The sequence below is a fragment of the Hesperophylax consimilis genome, chromosome 21 (genome assembly GCF_061612785.1).
Source record: "Hesperophylax consimilis isolate HC1 chromosome 21, BYU_Hcon_1.0, whole genome shotgun sequence".
Lineage (NCBI taxonomy): Eukaryota > Metazoa > Arthropoda > Insecta > Trichoptera > Limnephilidae > Hesperophylax > Hesperophylax consimilis.
The window spans coordinates 28423100-28446573 of NC_142856.1; the positions used below are offsets into that span (position 1 = coordinate 28423100).

The 23474-nt window shown below is 34.7% G+C and overlaps 1 protein-coding gene across 1 annotated transcript in view; it reads left to right on the forward strand.

The window, feature by feature from the left end:
• Positions 1-23474, forward strand: part of LOC149413822 (putative RNA-binding protein EIF1AD) — a 214070-nt gene that overhangs the window by 111238 nt on the left and 79358 nt on the right. Inside the window, exon 2 of the mRNA XM_089644632.1 lies at positions 5194-5323. Within this exon, the coding sequence (XP_089500758.1) occupies positions 5201-5323 (123 nt within the window). The 5' untranslated portion in view covers positions 5194-5200. The remainder of the gene's footprint in view (positions 1-5193; positions 5324-23474) is intronic.

A 23474-nucleotide genomic window follows, 5' to 3' on the forward strand; every position in this document is an offset into this window, starting at 1 on the left:
ATTTTGAAACTTTTCCCGTAAAAGATCAATGGTTTCGTTGCTTGTGTGGCACGTAGCAACGAAATCCCATCTCCTTCCCTTCCCCACAACATCCAGCCTCACAACATACCCAAATTGTGGATGCCATAATCTCACTGACTCCATACGGTAGTGGTCTTATACCACGGCAACACTGAAAGTAGATATCTATCACTTCGATTGAAGATTCTAAGAAGTTTGAAATACGCAGTGTTTCGTTTGCAATTACAAAATGTTTTAGTAAATATACTTGTCCTTACACTTTATTTAACTCTAAATAGCCCATCAAAGCTTTTACCCTAAGCATCAATTATCCCTTAGCTAGTATTCTGTATACAGGGTATTCCAATAATAGGTGTTATTTTGATATTCAATCGTAAAAGATCAATGGTTTCGTTGCTTGTGTGGCATGTAGCGCCGTCTTGTAGAAAGTAAACGTTGTCCAGATCAATACCATACAATTCCGGCCATAAAAAGTCATTAATCATCTCTTGATATCGCAATCCATTCACCGTAACTGTTGATCCAGCCTCATTTTCGAAAAAGTAAGGTCCAATGACTCCGCCGGACCATAAACCGCACCAAACAGTCACACGTTGAGAATAGAGAGGCTTTTTAACAATAACTCTTGGGTTTTCCGGTCCCCAGATGCGACAATTTTGCTTGTTGACGAAGCCACCGAGGTGGAAATGGGCCTCATCACTCAAGATGATTTGCATTTGATTCACTCAAGTGAATTTTAATAATTTCAATGCGTTGTTGAAGCGTGTATCGTTCCATTTTTACTAATGGCGTAGTTTCTACTTGTCAAATGTCAAAAAATGACAGCTTCAAAAGTAACATCTACCGAAATACATTCTTCGGAATAAATTTAAAATTACCGATGGAATAAAGATAAAACCGGACTTGACAATAGCTCAACGAAATCATATGAAGAATCTGATAATAGAATTAGAACAAGGAAAAATAGCGGTGAAACAAATCTCACGATAAAATATGTTCATTCTATTCCGAAAATCGTTCAACAGCATACACCAAAAAACTACAAAATAGACTAAATCACTGTTACCTATATTATCAAAACGTCAGAGGAATTCGAACTAAACTGGACACTCTCAGACTAGAAATAACTACTTCAATATTTGATGTGTTGATTTTCACAGAAACTTGGTTACATCCGGATATTCACACTGCAGAACTAGGAATGTCAAGATACAACGTTTTCCGCCGGGATAGAAATCAATCTACAAACGATGACATTAAAAACAATAAAAAAAGAGGTGGTGGAGTTCTGATTGCAGTAGCGAAAAATATTGTCTCCAGACAGTTAAATACAAAAAACGTTGAAATAGAGCAATTATTTGTTATGATTAATACAGGTAAAAACAGAATTTTATTGGGTAATGTGTACATTCCGCCTAAATCGGATATTAGTATTTATACTAAGCATTTTGAAGATATTGAAATTTTACAATTAAAATATCCAAAAGTAAAAATAATTATAACTGGCGATTTTAATCTTCCGAACATCATTTGGAATCAAAACTTTATGGAATTGACAGGTATAGAAAACGCTGGCTTGTCAACTTTAAACAAAGAAGTTATAAGCATGTCAAATTTTATAAATCTAACACAATTAAATAAAATTGAAAATTGTAATAACAAAATACTGGACTTGGTATTTTCAAGTGATACTTCAGTAACTGTAGTAAAATCAAGTGAAATAATATTACCTGTAGATAACTATCATCCTCCATTAAATATTAGCATATCACTAAATAAAATACCAAATCTACAGTGCAAAAAATCACTTCACAATTTTAATAAAGCTGATTTTAATCATATTAGTGAATGCTTAAATGCTACTGATTGGATTTTTTTAAAACAAGAAAATATTAACGAAAATATCAACGTATTCTATAAAATAATTCACAATATCATAGAAAAAAATGTGCCTTACATTAAATGTAAAAATAATGTTTTCCCTCAGTGGTTCAATAAAGATTTAATTGACTTGACTCTATTGAAGAAGAAAATACATAAAAAGTACAAAAATTCTAAATCAATTAAAGATTATATTCAATTCAATTCAATTCGACGCCAATGTCACGATCTTTCTAAAAATTGTTACAAAAAATACTTAAATAATGTGGGAAATTCAATTGCAAATAACGACATCAACACTTTATTAAGTACTCAAAGTCATTAAAAAGAAATGAAATAGATATACCTTCTAGCATGTATTATAACGGCATAAATGGAAATAATGCAGAAACTATTGTTAATTTATTTGCTTCATTTTTTAAAGATGTATATGACAACACAATTGATAATAGTGAAATTCCTTTTTTTTCATCTAACATCAATTTACAAATTTCTAACATTCACATAGATATAAATGAAATTAAAACCCATATTAACAAATTAGATATAAAAAAGTTCGGGTCCTGACAAAATACCACCAATTCTGTTGAAACACTGTATACGTGCCTTGTCGTATCCCCTCTATTTAATTTTTAATATGTCATTGTCATCGGGATATTTTCCAATTGCATGGAAAAATAGTTACATCACACCCATATTTAAAAAAGGTGACAAATGCGATATACGCAACTATAGACCTGTGTGTATACAGTCAACTATTCCAAAACTATTTGAAAAAATTATTTTGGATAAAATTAGTTTTAAATTAAAGGGGATTATAACAAGGTTTCAACACGGTTTCATGAAGAATAGATCAACTCTGACAAATCTACTAATATATGAACACTTTATAGCGAATGCCTTTGCAGATAAATGTCAAGTAGATTCGATATATACTGACTTCAGCAAGGCGTTCGATAAAGTTTGTCATAAAATATTGATAAAATAAATTAATAAAATAAATTAAGGAGTATGGGTATAACCGGGAACTTTCTTAAATGGGTAGAGAGTTATTTAACAAATAGACAACTTTTTGTAAAGTTAAATGACGTAATATCGGATGCCTTTTCTGCCACTAGTGGTGTGCCACAGGGCTCCCATTTAGGACCAATACTGTTTATTTTATTTATTAATGACATTGTAGAGGTTTTTTCCGATGTTGATATCCTGTTATTTGCTGATGATTTAAAATTATATAAAAAAATTAAAAATATTTCTGATTGCATAATTTTACAAAAAAATTTAAACAACTTGTTTAATTGGTGTATATGCAATAAACTGGCACTTAACATAAGTAAATGTCAAATAATAAGATTTTATAAAATAAAGAAACCGACAATTTATGAATACAATCTTGACAAAATTATATTAAACTCAGTAGAAACAATAAATGATCTAGGTATTATTTTTAACTCAAAACTTACATTTATTAGCCATATAACTAATATTATTAATAGATCAATGAAGATTTTAGGATTTATTATTAGAATAACCAAACGATTTTGTAACATTGATACTATTCGCATTTTATACATAACGCTAGTGAGAAGCATTTTGGAATATACCTCTACGATTTGGGCTCCACATTACAATATCCATATTCAAGCGATTGAAAAAGTCCAGCATAGATTCCTTAGGTATATTAGTTTTAAATTGGGTATTCCAAGAGAATCCGTGGACTATAATTTGTTATTGAACGGGACTTATCTCGTAAATTTATCAGATCGCAGAAAAATCTGTGATCTATTAATATTATATAAAATAATTCACTCGGTCCTGGATACCCCTGATTTAATAGAACTAATACGATTTCATTGCCCTGGTCGCGCTAACAATAGACTGACTCTACCGTTCTACTATAATAACACACATACATTATCACATTATTACTCACCAATCAGTCGATTACACATTTTGGGAAATGAACATACCAACATCGGCGACATTTTTTTTTTTTTTTTTTCTTTATTCATGAAATATTAATGTGTACAGTTTTTACATGCTTTTCGACTACCACACTAGACACACGCCCGTATTATGGTAGTCGAAATTTATATACATAGGTTTATATAATTATATAAATGTAATATTTGATAACTTGTTAATCTAAGTATTTTTTTTCTTACATGCAATGTATGTGTATAATAGGTGACACTTTTACTGGTTCCCAGTTCAGTAGATTGCTCAAGTGTACATCAACCGTATTTTAAACTGTTGATATTAATGAAATAAAATGAACACAATCAGCAAATAAATAGGTTACTTTACTTGTTAAAATAAAATTAGCTAGTTAGCTAGCTAGTTTCTTAAAATTAGCGCAATATAAACATGCACTCAAAAATTATTTTTCCATAATGTAACTTTATATACGCAATATGGACATGTTGAAATGAAATGATGATATTTCTCATTGTTCTTTTTTTGTTATTTTTGGTTGTGATACACAAAATAATTGTATGTTATTTTTAAGTTTAAAACTACTGTAATGTAGGTAAGTTTTTAGATTCTCACGGCCAAAAGCATTTTTGTTGTTTGTTTTTGGGGTGTTATGCCGTGTTGCGCTAACTCCTTCTTTAGCCTGTGACACCCCAAAAACAAACAACAAAAATACTGTAATGTAATATTATTATATTATTTTTCTTACTTTGTACTCTATTATATGTTTATTTATAAAAGGCAGTATAGCCGTTTATGTATTTAAAATAAAAAAATAAAAAATAGAAATAACGGGCTATTCAAAATAACACCTCTTATTGGAAAACCCTGTACATAACAATTCATTTGTTTTAATATTGAAACAATATTAAAAATTGTATGTATTATAATATATATTATGAACACAAATGAAAACGGTTACTAAAGTAGCCAGGGTATGAACCAGCGACTTTTAGATATCCGGGAGTTTAATGTAATCATCAACGTTGCTTGAAATAGCTTCATTTTTATTTTATGATCAGATTTGAATTGGCAGATTCTCCCACCCTCTCTGTCTTTTCTGCTTCCCCTCACGCTTATCTTTTAGCATCCTCTTGTAATGGAGGCACCTTAGTATTTTTTTTATGTAGTATGTATTTTATTTTACGTTTCAATTGTCCATTATAAAATATCACAGGTTGGAAAAAATCTGATATGACCCACCAAAGGAGACCACAATAATATATGCTCGTAAATTAATAGAGCATTATATAATGAATATCTAAGATTGATCAAGATCATTAATTCATTTCTAATTGTGTGTTTTATTTTTTTCAGTTAAAAGATGTCGAAGGCAACAAAGATGAAGTACGTGATGGATGAGGTGATGATTCAGGAACTGACGCTGCCCACAGCAAATCAGGCAATTGTAAAAATTGTGGCTAGCAAGGGAAACAATCTTCACGAGGTAAGCGGAATTCAAATTCATTTCTTCGACATGACCAAATATCGGATTCATTGCTTCTTTATGACCAAGTATATGTGATTCATTGCTTCATCATGACTATATAATATAGTATAGATATATTATATCAGATCTCTAGATTGTAAGAAGGGGTCAGGTTCTGACAAAATTCCACCGGTATTCATAAAGGAATGCGCTCAGTTTATAGCAGCTCCACTTCAACACATATTCAATCTGTCACTTCAAACTGGAATATATCCTGATCCTTGGAAACTTAATCACTTGACACCTGTATTTAAATCAGGTGATAAAAATTGTGTTTTAAATTATAGACCAATTTGCATACTGTCTACCACCCCGAAAATGTTTGAAAGTATTGTCTTAGATAAAATTGCTGTTAAGTTTAGGCATATTATTACTCCAGAACAGCATGGTTTTGTGACCGGTCGGTCTACCACAACCAATCTTCTATTGTATGAACACTATATCTGTGAAGCTTTCACGTCTCGTGCACAAGTAGATTCAATATATACTGACTTTTCAAAAGCCTTTGATAAGTTAAATATTAATATCCTTCTCGCGAAACTGCAAGCCCTTGGTATACATGGATCATTCCTAAAATGGTTGAATAGTTACCTCTGTAACCGCGAACTGATGGTAAAATTAAATAATAAAGTCTCATATAAATTTAAAGTAACATCTGGAGTTCCTCAAGGCTCTCATCTGGGCCCACTTCTCTTCGTATTGTTTATAAATGATTTATCTTTATGTTTCGAAAATGTCAAATTCATTCTATTTGCAGATGACCTAAAGCTTTTTAAGATTATAAAATGTTTAAATGATGCACTTATCCTTCAGCATAATATAGATAGACTTGCTAGCTGGTGTGAAATAAACAAATTATTCCTAAACGTAAAAAAGTGTTTCCACATGTGTTTTTACCGTTCACGGACTCCAATAACCATATCGTATTCAATTAACAATAATGAAATTGCATTAGTACCATTTATCAAAGACCTTGGTGTTATTTTTGACAGAAAACTTACCTTTGATCGTCACTGTGAAACAATTTCCAATAAGGCCATGCAAATTCTAGGTTTTGTAATGCGTAACACAAGGACTTTTCAAAACATTGAGTCAATTAAATTACTCTACTGCTCTCTTGTGAGATCGCACCTAGAATATGCATCTCCTGTATGGTCTCCGATTTATACCTGTAACTTACACCGCTTGGAGAAAGTACAAAGAAAATTTCTTCGATACGTTCAATTCAAATTGAGACAGCCTGTAATTGATATCTGCTATAATACATTAATGTCTGGTCTAAATCTACCACTTCTTTCTACCCGGCGAACTATTAATGACATTCTTATACTTTTTAAATTACTGAACAATCTCATAGACTGCCCTCAAATGTTAAGTGTTATAAATTTTCGTGTCCCTGTTAAATCAACTCGACTCCACCATCTTTTCCACAGTGACAATCATAGCACTAACTATTTGTATCATTCACCGTTGGCGCGTTTTCACCGCACTGCCAACACGTATACAGACCTTTTTGATATTTTCAAAACCTCACCGTCTTGCATCAAGGCAAAAATACTTGGTTATGAATGTAATTGATATGTTTGTGAAATGTTAAATGTCTGTTTGTACTGCATCGTACTGACTGTTGTGTTCTTCTTTATGTGTAACATATATATGGTGTTCTATACATATACATTCCACATATATACATATATGTGAAATGTATATGTATAGCATCAATAAAAACTGCTTGTGGATGTATTATTTTAATGAAAAATGCTATTTCTAATTGTCAAGTCTCTGACAGCCCTGAACTGTGTACTTATAATCCCATGTTTCACATTACTGTAAAAGCCTTTTATGGCGTTTAATAAATAAATAAATAAATAAATAAATATCGGATTCATTGCTTCGTCCTGACTAGATATATCGGATTCATTACTTCGTCATGACTAGTCATCGGATTCATTGCTTTGTCATGACTGGTCATCGGATTCATTGTTTTGTCATTACTAGATATATCGGATTCATTACTTCGTCATGACTAATCATCGGATTTATTGCTTCGTCATGACTAGTCATCGGATTTATTGCTTCGTCATTACTAGATATATCGGATTCATTGCTTCATCACGACTAGATAGCGTCGCGACTGTTGTGAGCTGTCACATCGGAATATTCTACATTACAAGTCTTACAAGTTCACAGAACTACTACTAATAGTCTGCCTATTACAGTTCCATACCCATAATTATTGGTAACGTTATTACGATACAAATTTTATCAAACTTATGGAGGAAGTGAAGGATATCTCGGAATTGAATTTCCTGATTATTTAATCAATTTTATCATTGTTTAATTTTATACTACATCAATTATATTATTGCTAACACTAATTAGCTTGCTTTTAAAGATAGATAATAAAACACTTATTATTATTAAAAAAATATTATCCCCACCCTAACATTTGATAATCGGAAAGGTTATGTTGCGAAGTTCTGCTGCTGTAGTAGTTTTCCTGTTGGCCGACAGAGGCGCGAGCAGCACTTCTGGCGACGGATGAGCGAACTAAACATTAATATTTAAATATTGTATAATAATGGTATAAGTTTACAACGAAACTTGCCTTATAATGTTATCAAGAAGAAAAAACACTGTTAATCTTTTTTTCACGCATAATGTGGCATATGTTTTGCTAAGTTATAGTACCAAGTTAGTATTGAAAAAAAATATTAATAATTCACACAAATTCACCACAAGGTCGACATTTAAAAATAATTTAATCATTCCCGCTTTAAATTTTGACCGCAAATCTGAAATTTTAATTACAACCCTTAAATTTCTTGAAGTGTGCATATTTTAGCAACCCTTTTGCCGGAAGCGCATCGCACCCTTGGCAAAATTTCTCGCACCTTTTCCCATCTCATCAAATATTCATTTTATCTTCCCTCATACTTTATCCACCCTTTCTTTGATGGACTGAAATTGCTTTCGTAACGTCACGCAAACCATCGCCGTAATGAAAAATTGATGAACAACCAATTTTTAAACGGTACAACTTTTTAGGTGTGAAAAACAAAACACTCAGTATTATTTAGGGTTATTACCCGGCTTCCCCCAAGTTTTAATGCCTAATTTTTTTTCTTTTTGAACAATTGAAAAGTATGATACGAAAATATGGCGTCTTGTTTACTTTTTGATTGTAAATATATCAAAATTTATGCCGGAATTACTTTTATAGCTGAATTAGTGACGATGTGCATACTACATAAATAAAGATGTGCATACTAACATAGATAAAGATGTGCATACTAACACAGATAAAGATGTGCATACTAACAAAGATAAAGTTTAGATTACATTTTTATTATTGTTTCTAAATTTCTTTAGGTGATTTGATAAATTTATTTTCGGCCATGATTGATTTAAAAAACGCCTTTAAAATTACCCGTTTATTTTGACGGTTCACAATAATAATTGAAAATTACACTATGATTGTTTGTAAACATTTGATATTGCAATAGAATTTAGTTTGGTTGTTTTTCATTTTGGCGCATATATTCCTTATTAGGTAACTTCGAGTAAAAAAATACGCCTAACAAGAGCGCCCTGTATGTACCGTGTGAAGAAATTGTAAATATATATCTTATTTTTGAAACAACTTAATGAGTAAAATCTCATTCATATTAGATTTCAGAAAATTCAATAGATGTCGCACATTAAAATAAAAATTGTTATTTTTATCAAAGACACTATCTAGATTGCATTTAGTTCGGGAAGAATCTTGCGATCATACGTAAAGATAGCAGCAAATTAAAATGTGCGTTAAGAAAATTGAAAATAATGTTGGTAATTCCTAGTCGAAGTTTGATATGGTTTAATATATGACCGAAGGAAATAGGGTCCAATTATCTCAGGCTTAGGGTTCCTGGTTCAATTCCTAGATGTTACCATATCTTTTTCTGTTTCAAATTTTCGTTTGAGAGTCGCTAATATTGCCTTCGATGATTAGAAATATATATCTTTACCTGGTTGGGCAGCGTTGTGAGGCGGGCTATGGTAGACGCTGTAGGAATGGATTTATTAATACCGGTCCTGAAAAGGCCCGGATTGTGCGAAGCATTAAAAAGAGATGCCGCTATCTCGTTCCACTTACGGCGCAAAAATGAGTCAAAGAAACTACGCGTTCTGATGAATCCAATATCAACTCTGAACGGGAATTACCGTTGAGTTTCGCGGACGTGTACCGATGCACAGGGGATCAATACTGATAGCTCCTTTGAAATACCTGTAGAACAGACTCAGCATGCCTAAATTATGTCTTTGCATAAGATATGGCAATCAGTCGTGTTGTAATATTTTGAAAATTATGGTAATATTTTATTTTCACAGTGTATCTTGCTTCAATAACTTGAACAAAAAAAATCCCGAATGAAATTATTGAGATAGTAAATATGATTCATTTTCAAAAGGAATTAAGAAAGAATGTTCAACTTAAATTTCATGTTCTTTATTTTTTTTATATGTTTAAATTTACAATATCTAAAGATATATTATTTTGCCAAATAATGTAAATTTTTATACAAATATGTTTCTAAAATTATAAACACACACAACGATGTTAGCTACATTAAGATTAATAAATAAAAAAATATATTAAATTTAAATTCAAAAGCTATCAGAAACATACATGACACATTATTAGCCAAGTTTCAAAACTATCGTATTATTTAATTCCGTCAAATGCTCTATTTTCATCTACGACGACTGGTTTAATAATCTTAAGTAAGCACAGTGCAGTAGATTTTTTTTCTGAACAGCGAACTGCATCCGCTGACCCGCGGGCAATCTTCTGCTGCCCGTTCCAATACTGCCTGCGAGCGTTTTAAATAAGGAAGTAAGCACAAAGAATTCACTTTGTGAACTTCTATGCTATCAAAGTTAGAAGAAAAATGCGAGATATCCATTCCTTTCGCGTCAGTTCGTTCGTTCGGAGACAATCTTTCGGAATCCAAACATTACTCAAAGCGCAACATAAATAAGTTTTTCAATATAGCGCTAGTTCCTATACCAATAAATCTACTCATAAAAAAACTTAAATTTTGTTTTCTTTCTTGTCTAGGAATGCGCTAAGTTCACAGAATCGAAAATCAATAGGCGTTTTCTCTGTACCGATATGAAAGAAAACTGATATCGTCAATTCACATTATGACTTTTCAACTCATGACAGATAGGCTAATCAAATTGGTTGTTGAATCAAGAAGAGTTTTTTTTATATTTGAATTTTTTTCTTTGTCAATTTCATTCGAGGTAAGATAAGCTTTTACTTCGGGCACATTGACCGCCCATAGCACACTTGTAACGGTTAATATCTTCGTCTTACGTAAAATTCTCGACTTAATTCTCGATTTTCTATATCTGTGAGGCTTAATAATAAATTTTCTTTTCAGTCCTTCGTTGACAATGGTTGGACATCGCTGACATAATATATCATTTTAACGTTTGAAGTTCACTATGTCTACGGTAAAGAAATTAAACTTTCAAAGCGCTCTGCAGGACTTGCAAACTACGGTCCGCTGCCTTAAATTATCATAAATCTGTCTACTAATAATTCGTGAGCGGAGGATTGAACCCAAAACGCTGCGCTTCGAACCATTATCGTACTTTACCTTTCTGTGGAGCATCTGGTTATTTCAATGTGCGCTCTTCGGCGGTTATCGTACGACTGATGTTGTATATTATTCAAAACATTCTCGAACCCAGGAGGCGCCAAAAATGGTCATGTGGTTTGCTTCCAGCTTGTTGAAATGATACCCAGATTTTACTTTAGGTTAGGTCTATCCTTTTGCAATGTCTATGGATTAGTTTCTATAGCGGTGAAAAGGGAATAATCGAACCTTTGTGCTACTTTCTTTTCATCGCAGTAAATAACTCTGCCTTTCAGTGCATGCTCGCGTATACCGCAATCAAGCTCGAAAAAGATCGTCTACTAAAATATTGAGAACTGTATGACGGCTCACTCACTCGAACGGACACCGTGGTTACCCAACTGATTGTGCCACCGTTGTCTCGGTAAAATAGGTCCCTTAGGAGCATTCATCAAAGACACGTCGATTTATTGCCTTTATAAATATGTTTTATAATTATTTAATTTTATTATATTATTTTATTATATTATTTTATTATATTATTTTATTATATTATTTTATTATATTATTTTACTATATTAGTAAATTTCTGTGCACCTAGCACAATCACATCAATAAATGTTTTGATAAACTTTGACAAATAACTGACATTGTTGATGTGCTTGTGGTAGGGTCCCTGGGAGTATAGCACAGTGAAATCGATAACTTACTTAACTACCGATGATTTTGGTTCCATGATAACTCAACACAGTGACAATTCAACACACTTTTAAAAAGTGATATAAAGTCATTAGAAACGATGAATTTTTTTTAACCTAACCTATCCTAACCTAACCTACTTAACCCAGTTAATACAAATTTTGTTTCATCACTTTCCATGACTTTATATAACTTTTAAAAGATATGATGAATTATCATTGTGATGATTTATCCGGTCACCGATTATTTTATACCTATTCCTCTGAGCACGGCCGCGCTGTTGATAGCCAGATCGATATTGATAATGCAATAAATAAGAAATAGATACACGGTTTCAACACTGAAGGTGTCTATGAAATGACATTCCGAAACGTAAAAACGTTTATATAAATATATTGATTCAAATATTAATATACTGACAATTTTGAATTTAAATACTTATCTAAATATGGCAGTTACCTTTTGATATTAAAGAGTGACACTAGTTAACGAGATCTTTCTTTACAACTTGTTATGTGAACAAATTTCGTTTCTCCACGCCAGAACGGAATCAACTCGCCGTATATACGACTTCTTTCAATTCTAAGAGCTTCGTTAGTTCAACCCCGTTCGTTAATAAGCCACTAAATTATGCAGTAATTAAAAAAGATGTGTATATTTCCAGTTAATCGTAGCTTATAGAGGCAACGCTAAAATTTGTCTATCGGCTGTCGGAACATTTCTTATCAATCGTTGAACGTGCTCGCAAATATCACGCACTGACCATAGATGAAAATTGACATAGAGCTATATCGACCGTACATGCTGGACCTCCTGGGACGTGTAAATAATGTTATAACGTCTAATGGAAAATTCTAATGATTTTTTTTATACCTAAAATATGTTTGCTGGAATTTAAGCTTTTCGTACACGTTTCAAAACGTTTTATAGCTGTATATATTTTTTAATATACGCATGAACAAATCGACAAAAATGAATATATTTTTATCTTGGCGGCCAATTCATTTACACAATATGAATATTCTCAATACAGCTCTAAGTAAAAAATATTTCCGAGCCCTGCTCAAGAACCTTTTTTTTCTCCTAGCAACCCCACAAACTAAAAGCAACACCGAGCTCTAAAAGCAAGTGATAAGTAGTTTCCTCTAGTAGTTCTCCGGTTTCCCGCCAGGGGTGTTTTCGGGATTGGCACATCCGTTTCCGAGTTGTGCCCGCCACTGTACCGCGCCGTGAGGGGTCATTTGAAAGTATAATGGTGAGATGACAGGATAAGATATTAGGAGCTCGAGTTGACTGTTAATTTATCCGCTACTATTTTGTTTCTATCGTATGGTTACTAATAATTATAGCATTTGTGTTTTTGTGAAATGAAGAAATGCATGGTGTAGGGATGAGATCTAATACAAATGTATGAAAAGAAAAATCTAGTCTTTCAAGAGAAAGGATATAAAAAATAGACGACAGATATGACGTTCTACAATATACTTAAAAGGGTGTTCGAATCATCACACGATTTAAAAAAAAATAACCCATAGTAAACAAAGGAAATACCTATTGGGTAGTAGGTACCGACGTTCATTTCGTATATTGACTGATGTAATGTTATCCAATTTCAGAGAAATGAGTAAATGTCCGCGTGTTTGTACGAGATTCCCACCAAAAGTTGATATAATGGCTGCCAACTGATCAGCCGCTGTAGCCGGCCCTCGCACCGTTACCCGCTTCCTATCTCACTGCACATCTATAGGCCACGGACCTACTATGTCCGGCGTTTCTCGGACCTTAAAGGAGCGGCTACAGATAATCATCAACTCCGCAGGATTATAATTAGCGCCCTAGCCCTGGATATCATCCATGGTCAGCGCCCCCCACGCGCCTAGACCCTGCGACATCTTCGCCGGTCTGCGTCTCTTAAAGTCTTATAATTAAATATATTTAGTTCGAAGAGAATTGAAGTGATTTACCCTGATTAATTTTTGGTTGATTATTATAACGGGCTATATACTATATAGTCCGGGGGTAAAGTGCGATAATTTCGGGGGGTGATTTTACATCATTTTAGAAATAAAAAGCTAAAATGACTTTTTTCTAAATTCCAATGTTTTAATGTAGTTTTTAGCTTAAAAAGTTAAATAGTTTGTATGGAACAATAAATATTCTTCTATGGATATTTTCTATTTTTTACTTCTACTATCGTGTAGAATCACCTCCCGAAGTTAGCTCACTTTACCCACGGACATTCTGTATATAAGGCTTCCTCCGTATTTAGCCATCGTCTCGGACATTTTGCCATATGTAGAAGTAAAACTTAACACTTTTAGAGCCGTTATTTCAGTATAATAATTAGTTAAATTAATTTGATTTTTGGCAATTAGTTCTGGTATATCCGTCACGTAACAAAATGTAAAGCGACAAAACAACCCAAAAATAATCACGATAATACTTTTGGCCGTGAAAAGCTCAAATCTTAGCCCAATTGAAATTGTTTTTTTTTAATCGTAATAGCCCAATGTTCGTTGAACACGTGTTAAATAGATTTTCTACGAACCTTGGTATTAGTCCTCTATTGTATCCAACTTATTCTAAGGTAGATACGGCGTAATTTGAAAACAAAACGTTTTTCGTAAACTTTCGACCTCCCGGAAGTCACGTAGAGAAGTAGAACAAAATATGTTGAAGAATTATTTGTTGTGTAGAAACATTTTGTAACAATACTAACATGTCCCTTTTATAATTTTCCTCGTATGTTAACTCAGCGGGGCTTCGAACTGGAATGATATGTAAATCACCCACATTTTTTGTTCGATATACAAATAGTTTTTTGTTCGTGTTAAACTCTGCATTGTAATTTTACTAGTACAGTTTTTGCGTTGAACGCTTTCGGTAAACAGTGGTGGTTCGCAGCGTTTCGAAAAATATGAAAGTTAGGTACCGAAAACTTGGTCGGTTTGATTATTATTTTTTAAATATTGCAGCATTAGATGCCCCATTGTCGGAAGGCAGAACTACTATGGCACCCCCAATTTGGGGTAGGTACCTATATATTTTTGATAAAAAAAATATTTACGACACAGTATTATCGGAAAGTGGAGGAAATATAGTGTCTGCAAAATGTGGTTAATTGGATGCTACTAGAAAGCGTAATTATTTAGCGTAGTTATTTTGGGGATCATGTTACGAGCCTAAAATAGTTTCGTTCTCTTAAAAACTGTAGACAAAAGTTTTATGCAAATTTTATGACGTCAGCGCTTAGTTTTTGTGTTTTTTTTTTGTGTGACACACGGCCGAAAACGTACTAATTTCGGTTCTCAAATATTGTTCAGTGAACTCAAATTTGCATTGAATTTAAGTGTTCTTTTAAAAATTGGAATCAGTTGTTTCAAGAATTCAGGCAACCGATAATTTAACTAACTAACTAACCATCACGCCGTTTCCTCAGGGGAAGGCAGAGAGGATTGACCGCCAAACAACTCGGTCTTGGCACACACTTCTTACCTCAATCACGTTTATCCATCGTCTCATACATACTTTTCTATTATTCTCTTGACATGGCCCGACTCAAGTTTTCGTTTCATTCGATCGTGTCATGTCTTCCTCGGGCGTCCCCGACTTCTGCTACCATTCGCTTATATTCTCCTTACACTCCTTTTTTCGCTCATTCGCTGTATATACCCAAACCACCTATGCGTCCCTTTCTTAATCTTACTCATTACGCTTACATCAGCCTTGTACTCTCTATGGATTTTCACATTTCTCACACGAGCATACGTGGTTTTACCACTTAGTCTACTTTCATCCTTTCTTTGCCAGTTTCATGCCTGACTTCCATATATCAGGGTAGGTACCAGCACTCCATTGTGGACTGCTAACTAAGTTGGCGCTAATTTTTATTGCGTTTAGTCCTCTAATAATGGAGTTACCTGCATTTACCCTTCTTTCAATATCTCTGTCAGCCTTCACATCTCTCGTAAACTTACTTCCTAAATACACAAACTCATCCACCTGCTCCAAGTATTCCTCATTCACAACTATATTGCACACTGTTTTCGTACTCTCTCTTTCAAACAAAATTACTTCAGATTTACTTACATTCATCATTAACTGATTCATCATACATACATTACAAACGTAAATGTTGAACTGTACTCGTAGTTCTTCAAACCAAACGGAGAACGTGGTATTCAAGCTGTAATTTTCTTTGAAATAATAAGTCCCGTTGGCGTCATGTATCTTTTATCAGGAGATTTTTCAAAGTGGATGAGTTTTTCAGGCTAATAATTATTGCTTATAAAATAATTGTTACCCTTTGTGCTATGCATAAAAAATCTTGTCTTAAACATTAGTTTACAAAAAAAAAATAATAAGTAAGTATTGGATATCATTTTGATTGGAATTATAAATTTCGTTCTTTCGCACAATCGCTTGTTACCAGATTGCAAGTGGATTCATGTAACTTATACGGACATCCTTACAACCTTCATTACTTACCTACTTCCGCTGGGCAGACGGCTCTAAGGGCTGTAGCTCCTAACAAGGGGTCGGCAAACTTTCTAGTGACTAGAGCCAAATATTAAGTAAACAGAATCCCAACATTTTCATAGAACCGAAACATACATTTCCACTGCGGCGCTAAGACTGATATAAAATAATACGTAACACAGTGGTGATTATTTTTTTGGTATTTTATACCATGTTCCGTTTCCTCTTTCACTAGCCAATGTTTTGTACAGCCTTAAAGTGTTTGAAACAGTGACTAATTTCTTTCATTTGCCTACATGCAGATCCGACAATAGAAAAAAATCCCCTATTCCCCTTCAAAGTGCGCGGTATAACACAAAATTTAACAATGTAGACATTCTTAGCAATAACCTTCAGAAATAAGAACGAAATTATGTAACTATAAATTAATACGTGATTCGGGAATGTTTCGGGAGCATCTCCTATCCTTATCCTATATTCCCCTTCCTCTCCCCCTTAATTACTAAAAAAACTCCTCTCTCTAAGTACTTTTAGCATAATTTTTTTTGGCTTAACTTTAATTAAATTTAAATGTATATGTTTAATATTGAAACAGTTTTGTGACTATTCCATATCCCAAGGTACTGTTCATAATATTGTCATCTCCCTTGTTCCTCCAAACCTTCCTTAAAGTCTTGCCTGGAAAAAAGAAGACCAAAGTACCTACCCAAGCCAGTGATTTTCGATTGCTATTGTAACACACATGTCATTTGTTTTCATTCGTAATATTATCGTAGTTAATAGTGCATCTTGTCTTGCTGCTCAGATCTGTAGTCTAGTGAAAAAGGCATTAAATCGAGTAAATTGCATCCCCAGATCTTTCTATAATACGAGGCATATCCAGAAAGTAAGTGTACTGAATTTTCGTAGGTGACAATTTTCTTTATTGAAACATAAAAATTACTTGGTTACCGAAGTACATATTGTAATGATCTGCCCTTTCTACTTCAAACTTTTTCCTTCTCTTCTTTCTACGATAAATTTTCTTTAAGTCCCATAGGTAACTTTTCCATAAGGCTTTGGTTATGTATATATCCGGGGTAGGAATGTCCTCCCTGCCGTCTTTCAAGCCTTTGCCCCTCTCTTTAATACACACCCCTTCAAGTGTGTACATCCTAGTTTGTCTACGTGATGTACGACCTTGAACGTACTCATTTCACGTGACGGTTCAGTATAAAAAGGCTTCACCGAACGTTGTGTTGGTTTTTTTTGTTTCTCGGTATAGAAACCTAGTTATCTATGTATGTGTGGTATCCCTCGGTTCTTTTGAGATAGAGTGAGTTGAATCCATTACCGCTGTGTTTTAAAGCTATTTCATAAACCTTATCTTCTAAGTCGCCTGCTCCCCCAACTAGCTACGCGATTCTATCTATCGTAGGGTAATGTGAATATAATAAAGTGTTAGATTTTATATATGTGATATACATACGATAAATTTGTGGTGTTAGTTGTCGGCGCCATCCATGTATATATTTTGGGAGGGGAAGGAGAGGAAAGGAAATGAATTTTTTTCAAGCTAAGATTGGCTCCTCCTCTTTACCAAACAAAACCGATGGATGATAATTTGAACAAGGCGATCGATATCTGCGTGTCTGGATATCACAACCGGCCGGGTCTCCCCTTGTTCCAAATCGGCAACCGTCACCCCAGAATAAAGAAAACCAGGTCTCATCACCAATTTCAGAATTGCCCCAACCTCATGCACCTCCAGGAAAATCTACTTTACTGAGTGTAGAAGGGGAAAACCATGACATCCCTTGTCACGAATCTAGTCGCAAAAATGTGACACGTAAGGTCCTAAGTTACGCGCCACCTCCAGAAAACGTTGTAACTTCCACGTCGTCGGGAATTTACATCCCTTTCTAGGTCAATAACATAGATAACACACGACGATCTTGTCGACATTTAGCCTGTTTTTAGCGATAGGTTGTGTGCCTACCCATTCAGCCAATTATCATGTGAGATATATGTAAGGTCTACTCGAAATGCCAAATTTAGGATGAGGACTGTCTGTATTTTAATATTTGGTTCCAGTAATTATTTTATGAGGTTACTAGCATCCTCGTGTGTTAGGTATGGGTAACTTCTACTGAATACCTATCCTCTCAGGTAGGTATAAACGGATAATTGGTGTGATTTTTGCATTTAATTTAAAGAGGCTGCCTACCTCTCGAAAGGTACCTGTTGAGAAAAGTTGTTCGGTTGGTAGTTTTATTTCGGAGATTACCATCTCCCTCTTTTGACTCTAGATTTGTCTTTGTGCATCCCAATTTGTAAATTAGAAAGTCAAACAATAGATGAAAAGTATTAAATTAGAAAGTCAAATAACAGAAGAAAAGTATTCATTTTGTTCTGTCTGGTTGCATCCGATCGCTTTCTATTCGGGCGGTCATACGCTAGCAAAACTTTCCCTTTGACTGACTGTACACTGCCGTAGCCTAAACGACTCTATCCCTCATAGTGTTCGCTGTTTCAATTGTACGCCAGTGTTGTGGTAGGTACCCTGTAGATAGGTATTTTTATACTGCGAATTTATATTGGTTGGCCTAATTTGTAATAGGTATTTTATGTTTCGTCGGAGATTCAATACCTACCGCAGGGACAACGTCATGATTTGATTCGTAATGTTTTAAAAGAATAACAGATCGGCAGGTAGGTAAATTTTCGATATGACCCTCGGTCCAAGGCGTTCCCCTAAAACAAAAGTTATCGGCCTACATATGAAAAGGTCGTTGGCTCGTCTCTCGCTCACAGCTGATTGACAGTTCGCCTAGCACATTCCTTTTAATGATAACATTATTTGGGCGGCAGGTGTCGTAAACTTAGTTCCTGTACCTCGGTTGTATCCGTCTTTTAAAGGGGTCCTCTGGAATTTAATAAATAATATAAAAAAAACTCACCCAGTTAGTCATCTCTCATTCTCAGCGTGAAGTTTACCTGGTTACACTATATAGCTAAATCACTTTAATTTTCGATCTCCTCCCTATCGGCTTCTTTCCTCATTTTAGCGAAATCCTTGCAACTTGTTCAATTTTGGTCCCCTCCCTACGCCTATAAAAGGGTAATTAAATAATTCTGTAAATACAATTGTACCTCCCTAATCTCTGTTGGGATTCGAACCCGAGTTTATGATTTGTTTGATTCTCTGGTTTTCGATCTCCGTGGATAGAATGCCATCTCGTCAAATCAATTCTTCCCTAGCCCGATTAAAAACTTCCTGCCTTTAAATACGTTCACTCTGTTTTACAACGCAATCATTATTATTATTATTTTCATGTTTTTAAAACAAGTAATTTAGTTTGAACTACATATTTACGAAATCACGTTTAATTTTAACACATTTTATATTATAATCGCGATCGCCCAACTCTTAGCGCCCCTGGGGTGATTTTTCACAAAACGACGCTCTACAAATTATCCAATTGTTCCTATCTCCACTGAGTACAACCACTTTCACTTTACACAAACACCGGTTCAATAATATTTCACTTTAATTCAATATACAACAAAGCTTTCTAACACCATTTGAATTCACTAATTAACTGTAATTTCACACAAAACTTCTGATTTGTATTGATTTCTCGGAGCTGTCAACGTATCCACGTTCAAGAACCGACTGCCATGCGATCTCTTTCTTCCTTCCCGTGGGAACATGTGTGCTTCAAGCCCGCCTGTTAATAAATCTTATCTGTTAGCCCAAACAAAAAAAATTTTGGAGTACATTCATTTCGTTTATTTATGTGATTGTTCAAACCATCACAATATGTAAGCTATTTTTCGACATAGTCGCCATTCCTCTCAATGCAGGTGGCGAAGCGGGGTATCAACTTTTTGATGCCTTCCTCGAAGTAGTTTCCCGCCAACCCCTTCGTCCACTTCTCCACCTCCCCCTTTATCTCTTCGTCTGTTGAAAACCTTTTTCCACCCATGTACAGCTTCAGGGAGGTAAAGAGATAAAAATCTGAAGGTGCTAGGTCAGGGGAATGCGCGGGGTGGTTTGGGACATCCCATTTAAACGAAGCAAGCAGTTCCTTCGTTGCGTTGGCCGTGTGTGGTCTGGCATTTTCGTGCAGCATGCTGACTCCATTTGTCAGCATGCCTCTCCTCTTGTTTTGAATCGCCTTCCGCAATTTTTTTAGGGTCTCACAGTATCTTGCAGAGTTGATGGTCTCCCCTTGAGTTAGATATTCAATCAAAATTATGCCTTGACAGTCCCAAAACACGGATGCCATAATTTTCTTGGCTGAAATTGTGGTTTTGAACTTTTTGGCGGAGGGTGAAGAGGTGAGAACCATTTTTAAACTCGCGATACCACTTGCACATACTCGTAAGATTCATAGCTTTATCACCATATTATGCAGTTTTCACCAAATTACAAACCTCAAACGGAGGTTTTCCCTTCCAAACGTGATAACGGATGACGCCGCGTATTTCGCACTTGGCGGGAGATTGTATTGACATTTTTCACGAAAAGTGTTGTCGCGTCGACACTTCTCAACGTACTGACCTTGAACCGGTCTCGTTGCGGAGGGGAAGAGTCAGGCTATATGTAAGTGTAGCCAACATGTCGAAAATAAAATTCATTCGGTCGTGAGAGCCTCAGTACACTTACTTTCTGGATACGCCTCGTACAACCTACATAATATCCTAACATAAATGTTCCAAAAAATAAGCACTCTAGTACTTTTGGCCGTGAATATCGCAAGTCATTTCAAATACGTAATAGTATTTTTTTTTAACATAACAGCCTTGCACTGTATTGAAAAATATTCCCACTCACATTATCCTCCGTGGTCGTGGCGTACGCAAGTAAATTTTATTGGATTAATTTTTGAATAACTTATTAGGTAAAATCTCAAATTGTAATATTTATAATTTTTTTTAAACAGAAAAATTAGAAAAAGTTACGGCTTCAAGTCCTAGAAGTGATCAAATTCTAACCTCTATTTGTGATTTTTCTGTTTTGAATTTTCTAAAATTAGATTAACTAGAATCTCTAAAGTTATCTTCACTAATTTATTTGATTAATTTGTTTGTTTCACAATTTATTAATTTTTAAATAATACATAGTATACTTGCGTCCCGTTTCGGAGTGGAAGATAGTCCCACTATCCCCATGGCTTAAGACCACTGTTCAGAATTTAAACATTGTTTTAAATGACTTTTGCCGTGTTTGGTGACCAGATATGAATATCCTGGTACTTCCTCAACTTCCTCTTTCCCATCTCCTTACGCCTCACAACATATTTCTATTCGAGATGCCGTAGTCTCATTGGCCCCAGACGATTGGGACTCTTGTTCACATAAAAATAAAAACTGTTGAGGAAATTTTTTATAAAATGTATCTGACGGCTAGATATATTTTGACACCTTATTACCTAAGAGTGTGAGTGCTCAAATATAGAATATGTAAGTGCAATCGTGCCGTTTCAGCCGAGGAGTGGAGTTGAAGCTACAGTTGAAGAGCCGCAATTATCTTCGCTCCATCAAAGCCAGAGTTAAGTTATTTTCTCAAAAGCTGGGCGTACTGTACAGGGCCCGCAGCTACTGCAGAAAGTACACAACTGCTGACCCTGTGCAAATCGCAAGTGCGCCCCACTGTTGAATTTGGCAGCCACCTCTTGTCTGGAGCGACAAAATATCTGAAAAAAATCCTAGACTCTGTGCAGAAACGGGCGGTCCGTTTGATAGATTCCCCTCTCTTAACAAAGGGATTGCAATCCTTAGAGTACAGGCGACAAGTGAGTATGCTGTCCCTGTTCTACCGGTATTACAATGGAAGATGCTCCGAGGCACTAGCGTCATTGATCCCTTCGGTACCGGTACATAGTCGGGAAATACGTCAAACGCGTGTCCAACTGTACACGGTTGACATTTGTCACATGAGAACGGATCGCTTTTACGACTCGTTCTTGAAATCAACAGCACGGCTGTCGAACGATTTGGTGGCATCTGTGTTTCCTCCCTCCTGACATGAATTTATTCAAGACCCATGTTCACTCCTTTCTCTCTCCTAAAAAAGACCCTCCACACAGCATCCCCAAAGATGGCATAGACTCTGAGGGAAATTATTTTCCTCATGGCCTCCTGTGTGGAGTTAATGTATAAAAAATGGTTCCATGATAACTCAACACAGTGACAATTCAACACACTTTTAAAAAGTGATATAATGTCATTAGAAATGATGAATTTTTTTTTTTACCTAACCTAACCTACTTAACCCAGTTAGTAAAGTTTTTGTTTAATCACTTTCCATGACTTTATATAACTTTTTAAAGATGTGATGAATTATCATTGTGATGATTTATCCGGTCACCATAAAAAATATCTATGTAAAGAGCCGTGTGTGGCTCTCGAGCCGCGGTTTGCCGACACCTGTACATAACTAACCTCCTTAATAGTGCCGTTCCACTTCCGACGGTCAATTGCCTCTTGGTCCCAATTGCTAGTAATACTTCACCAGGACTCTTCTGGTTGGTCAGTAAACTGTCCCTAAAGTGTTGTATTGATTTGTCTAAGTGACTGGTATCAGATGTCTTGGAGTCGATTACTGTCTTAATGGTTCTTCCTAATACCTTTTTCATCTCTTATCATCAAGACATTCTTCCTTCAGGCAATCCAATGACTTAGTTTTTGATGAGAATCATTAATAACAGTCCTAACTGCTGTGGTACTATAGCGTCCCCAATAATGTGGGTAAATGGAGATAATTTAGCGATATAACATATTGCTAATTTATTAATAATCTCTTTAAATTATTCGTAATTCCGGGATTGCAGGCCTTTAACGAATGAATTGATAGGTTTCCTAATAAACTTCCAGTAAAACACGAATGTTTTATCGCGGTGTCGGAACACGTGTTCATAACGGTTCCATGATAACTCAACACAGTGACAATTCAACACACTTTTAAAAGTCATTAGAAACGATGAAAAATTTATTTTTTTTACCCAACCTAACCTAACCTATCCTACTGAACCCAGTTAATAAATCACTTTTCATGACTTTATATAACTTTTTAAAGACGTGATGAATTATCATTGTGATGATTTATCCGGTCACCGTTCATAACAATTAAAATATTTGTATTTGGTCATTGTATGTTATCAGGACAAATGCAAGTGCATGAACACGTGTTCCGATACATTAGAATGTACTAAAAGTTTAATAGGATTCAATTCCGTTTTTAACCGGATTTTAATAAATCAGCAATATTCAATCTCCGTGTGAATGGAACCGGGAAGGGAAGTATTTGAAGAAGA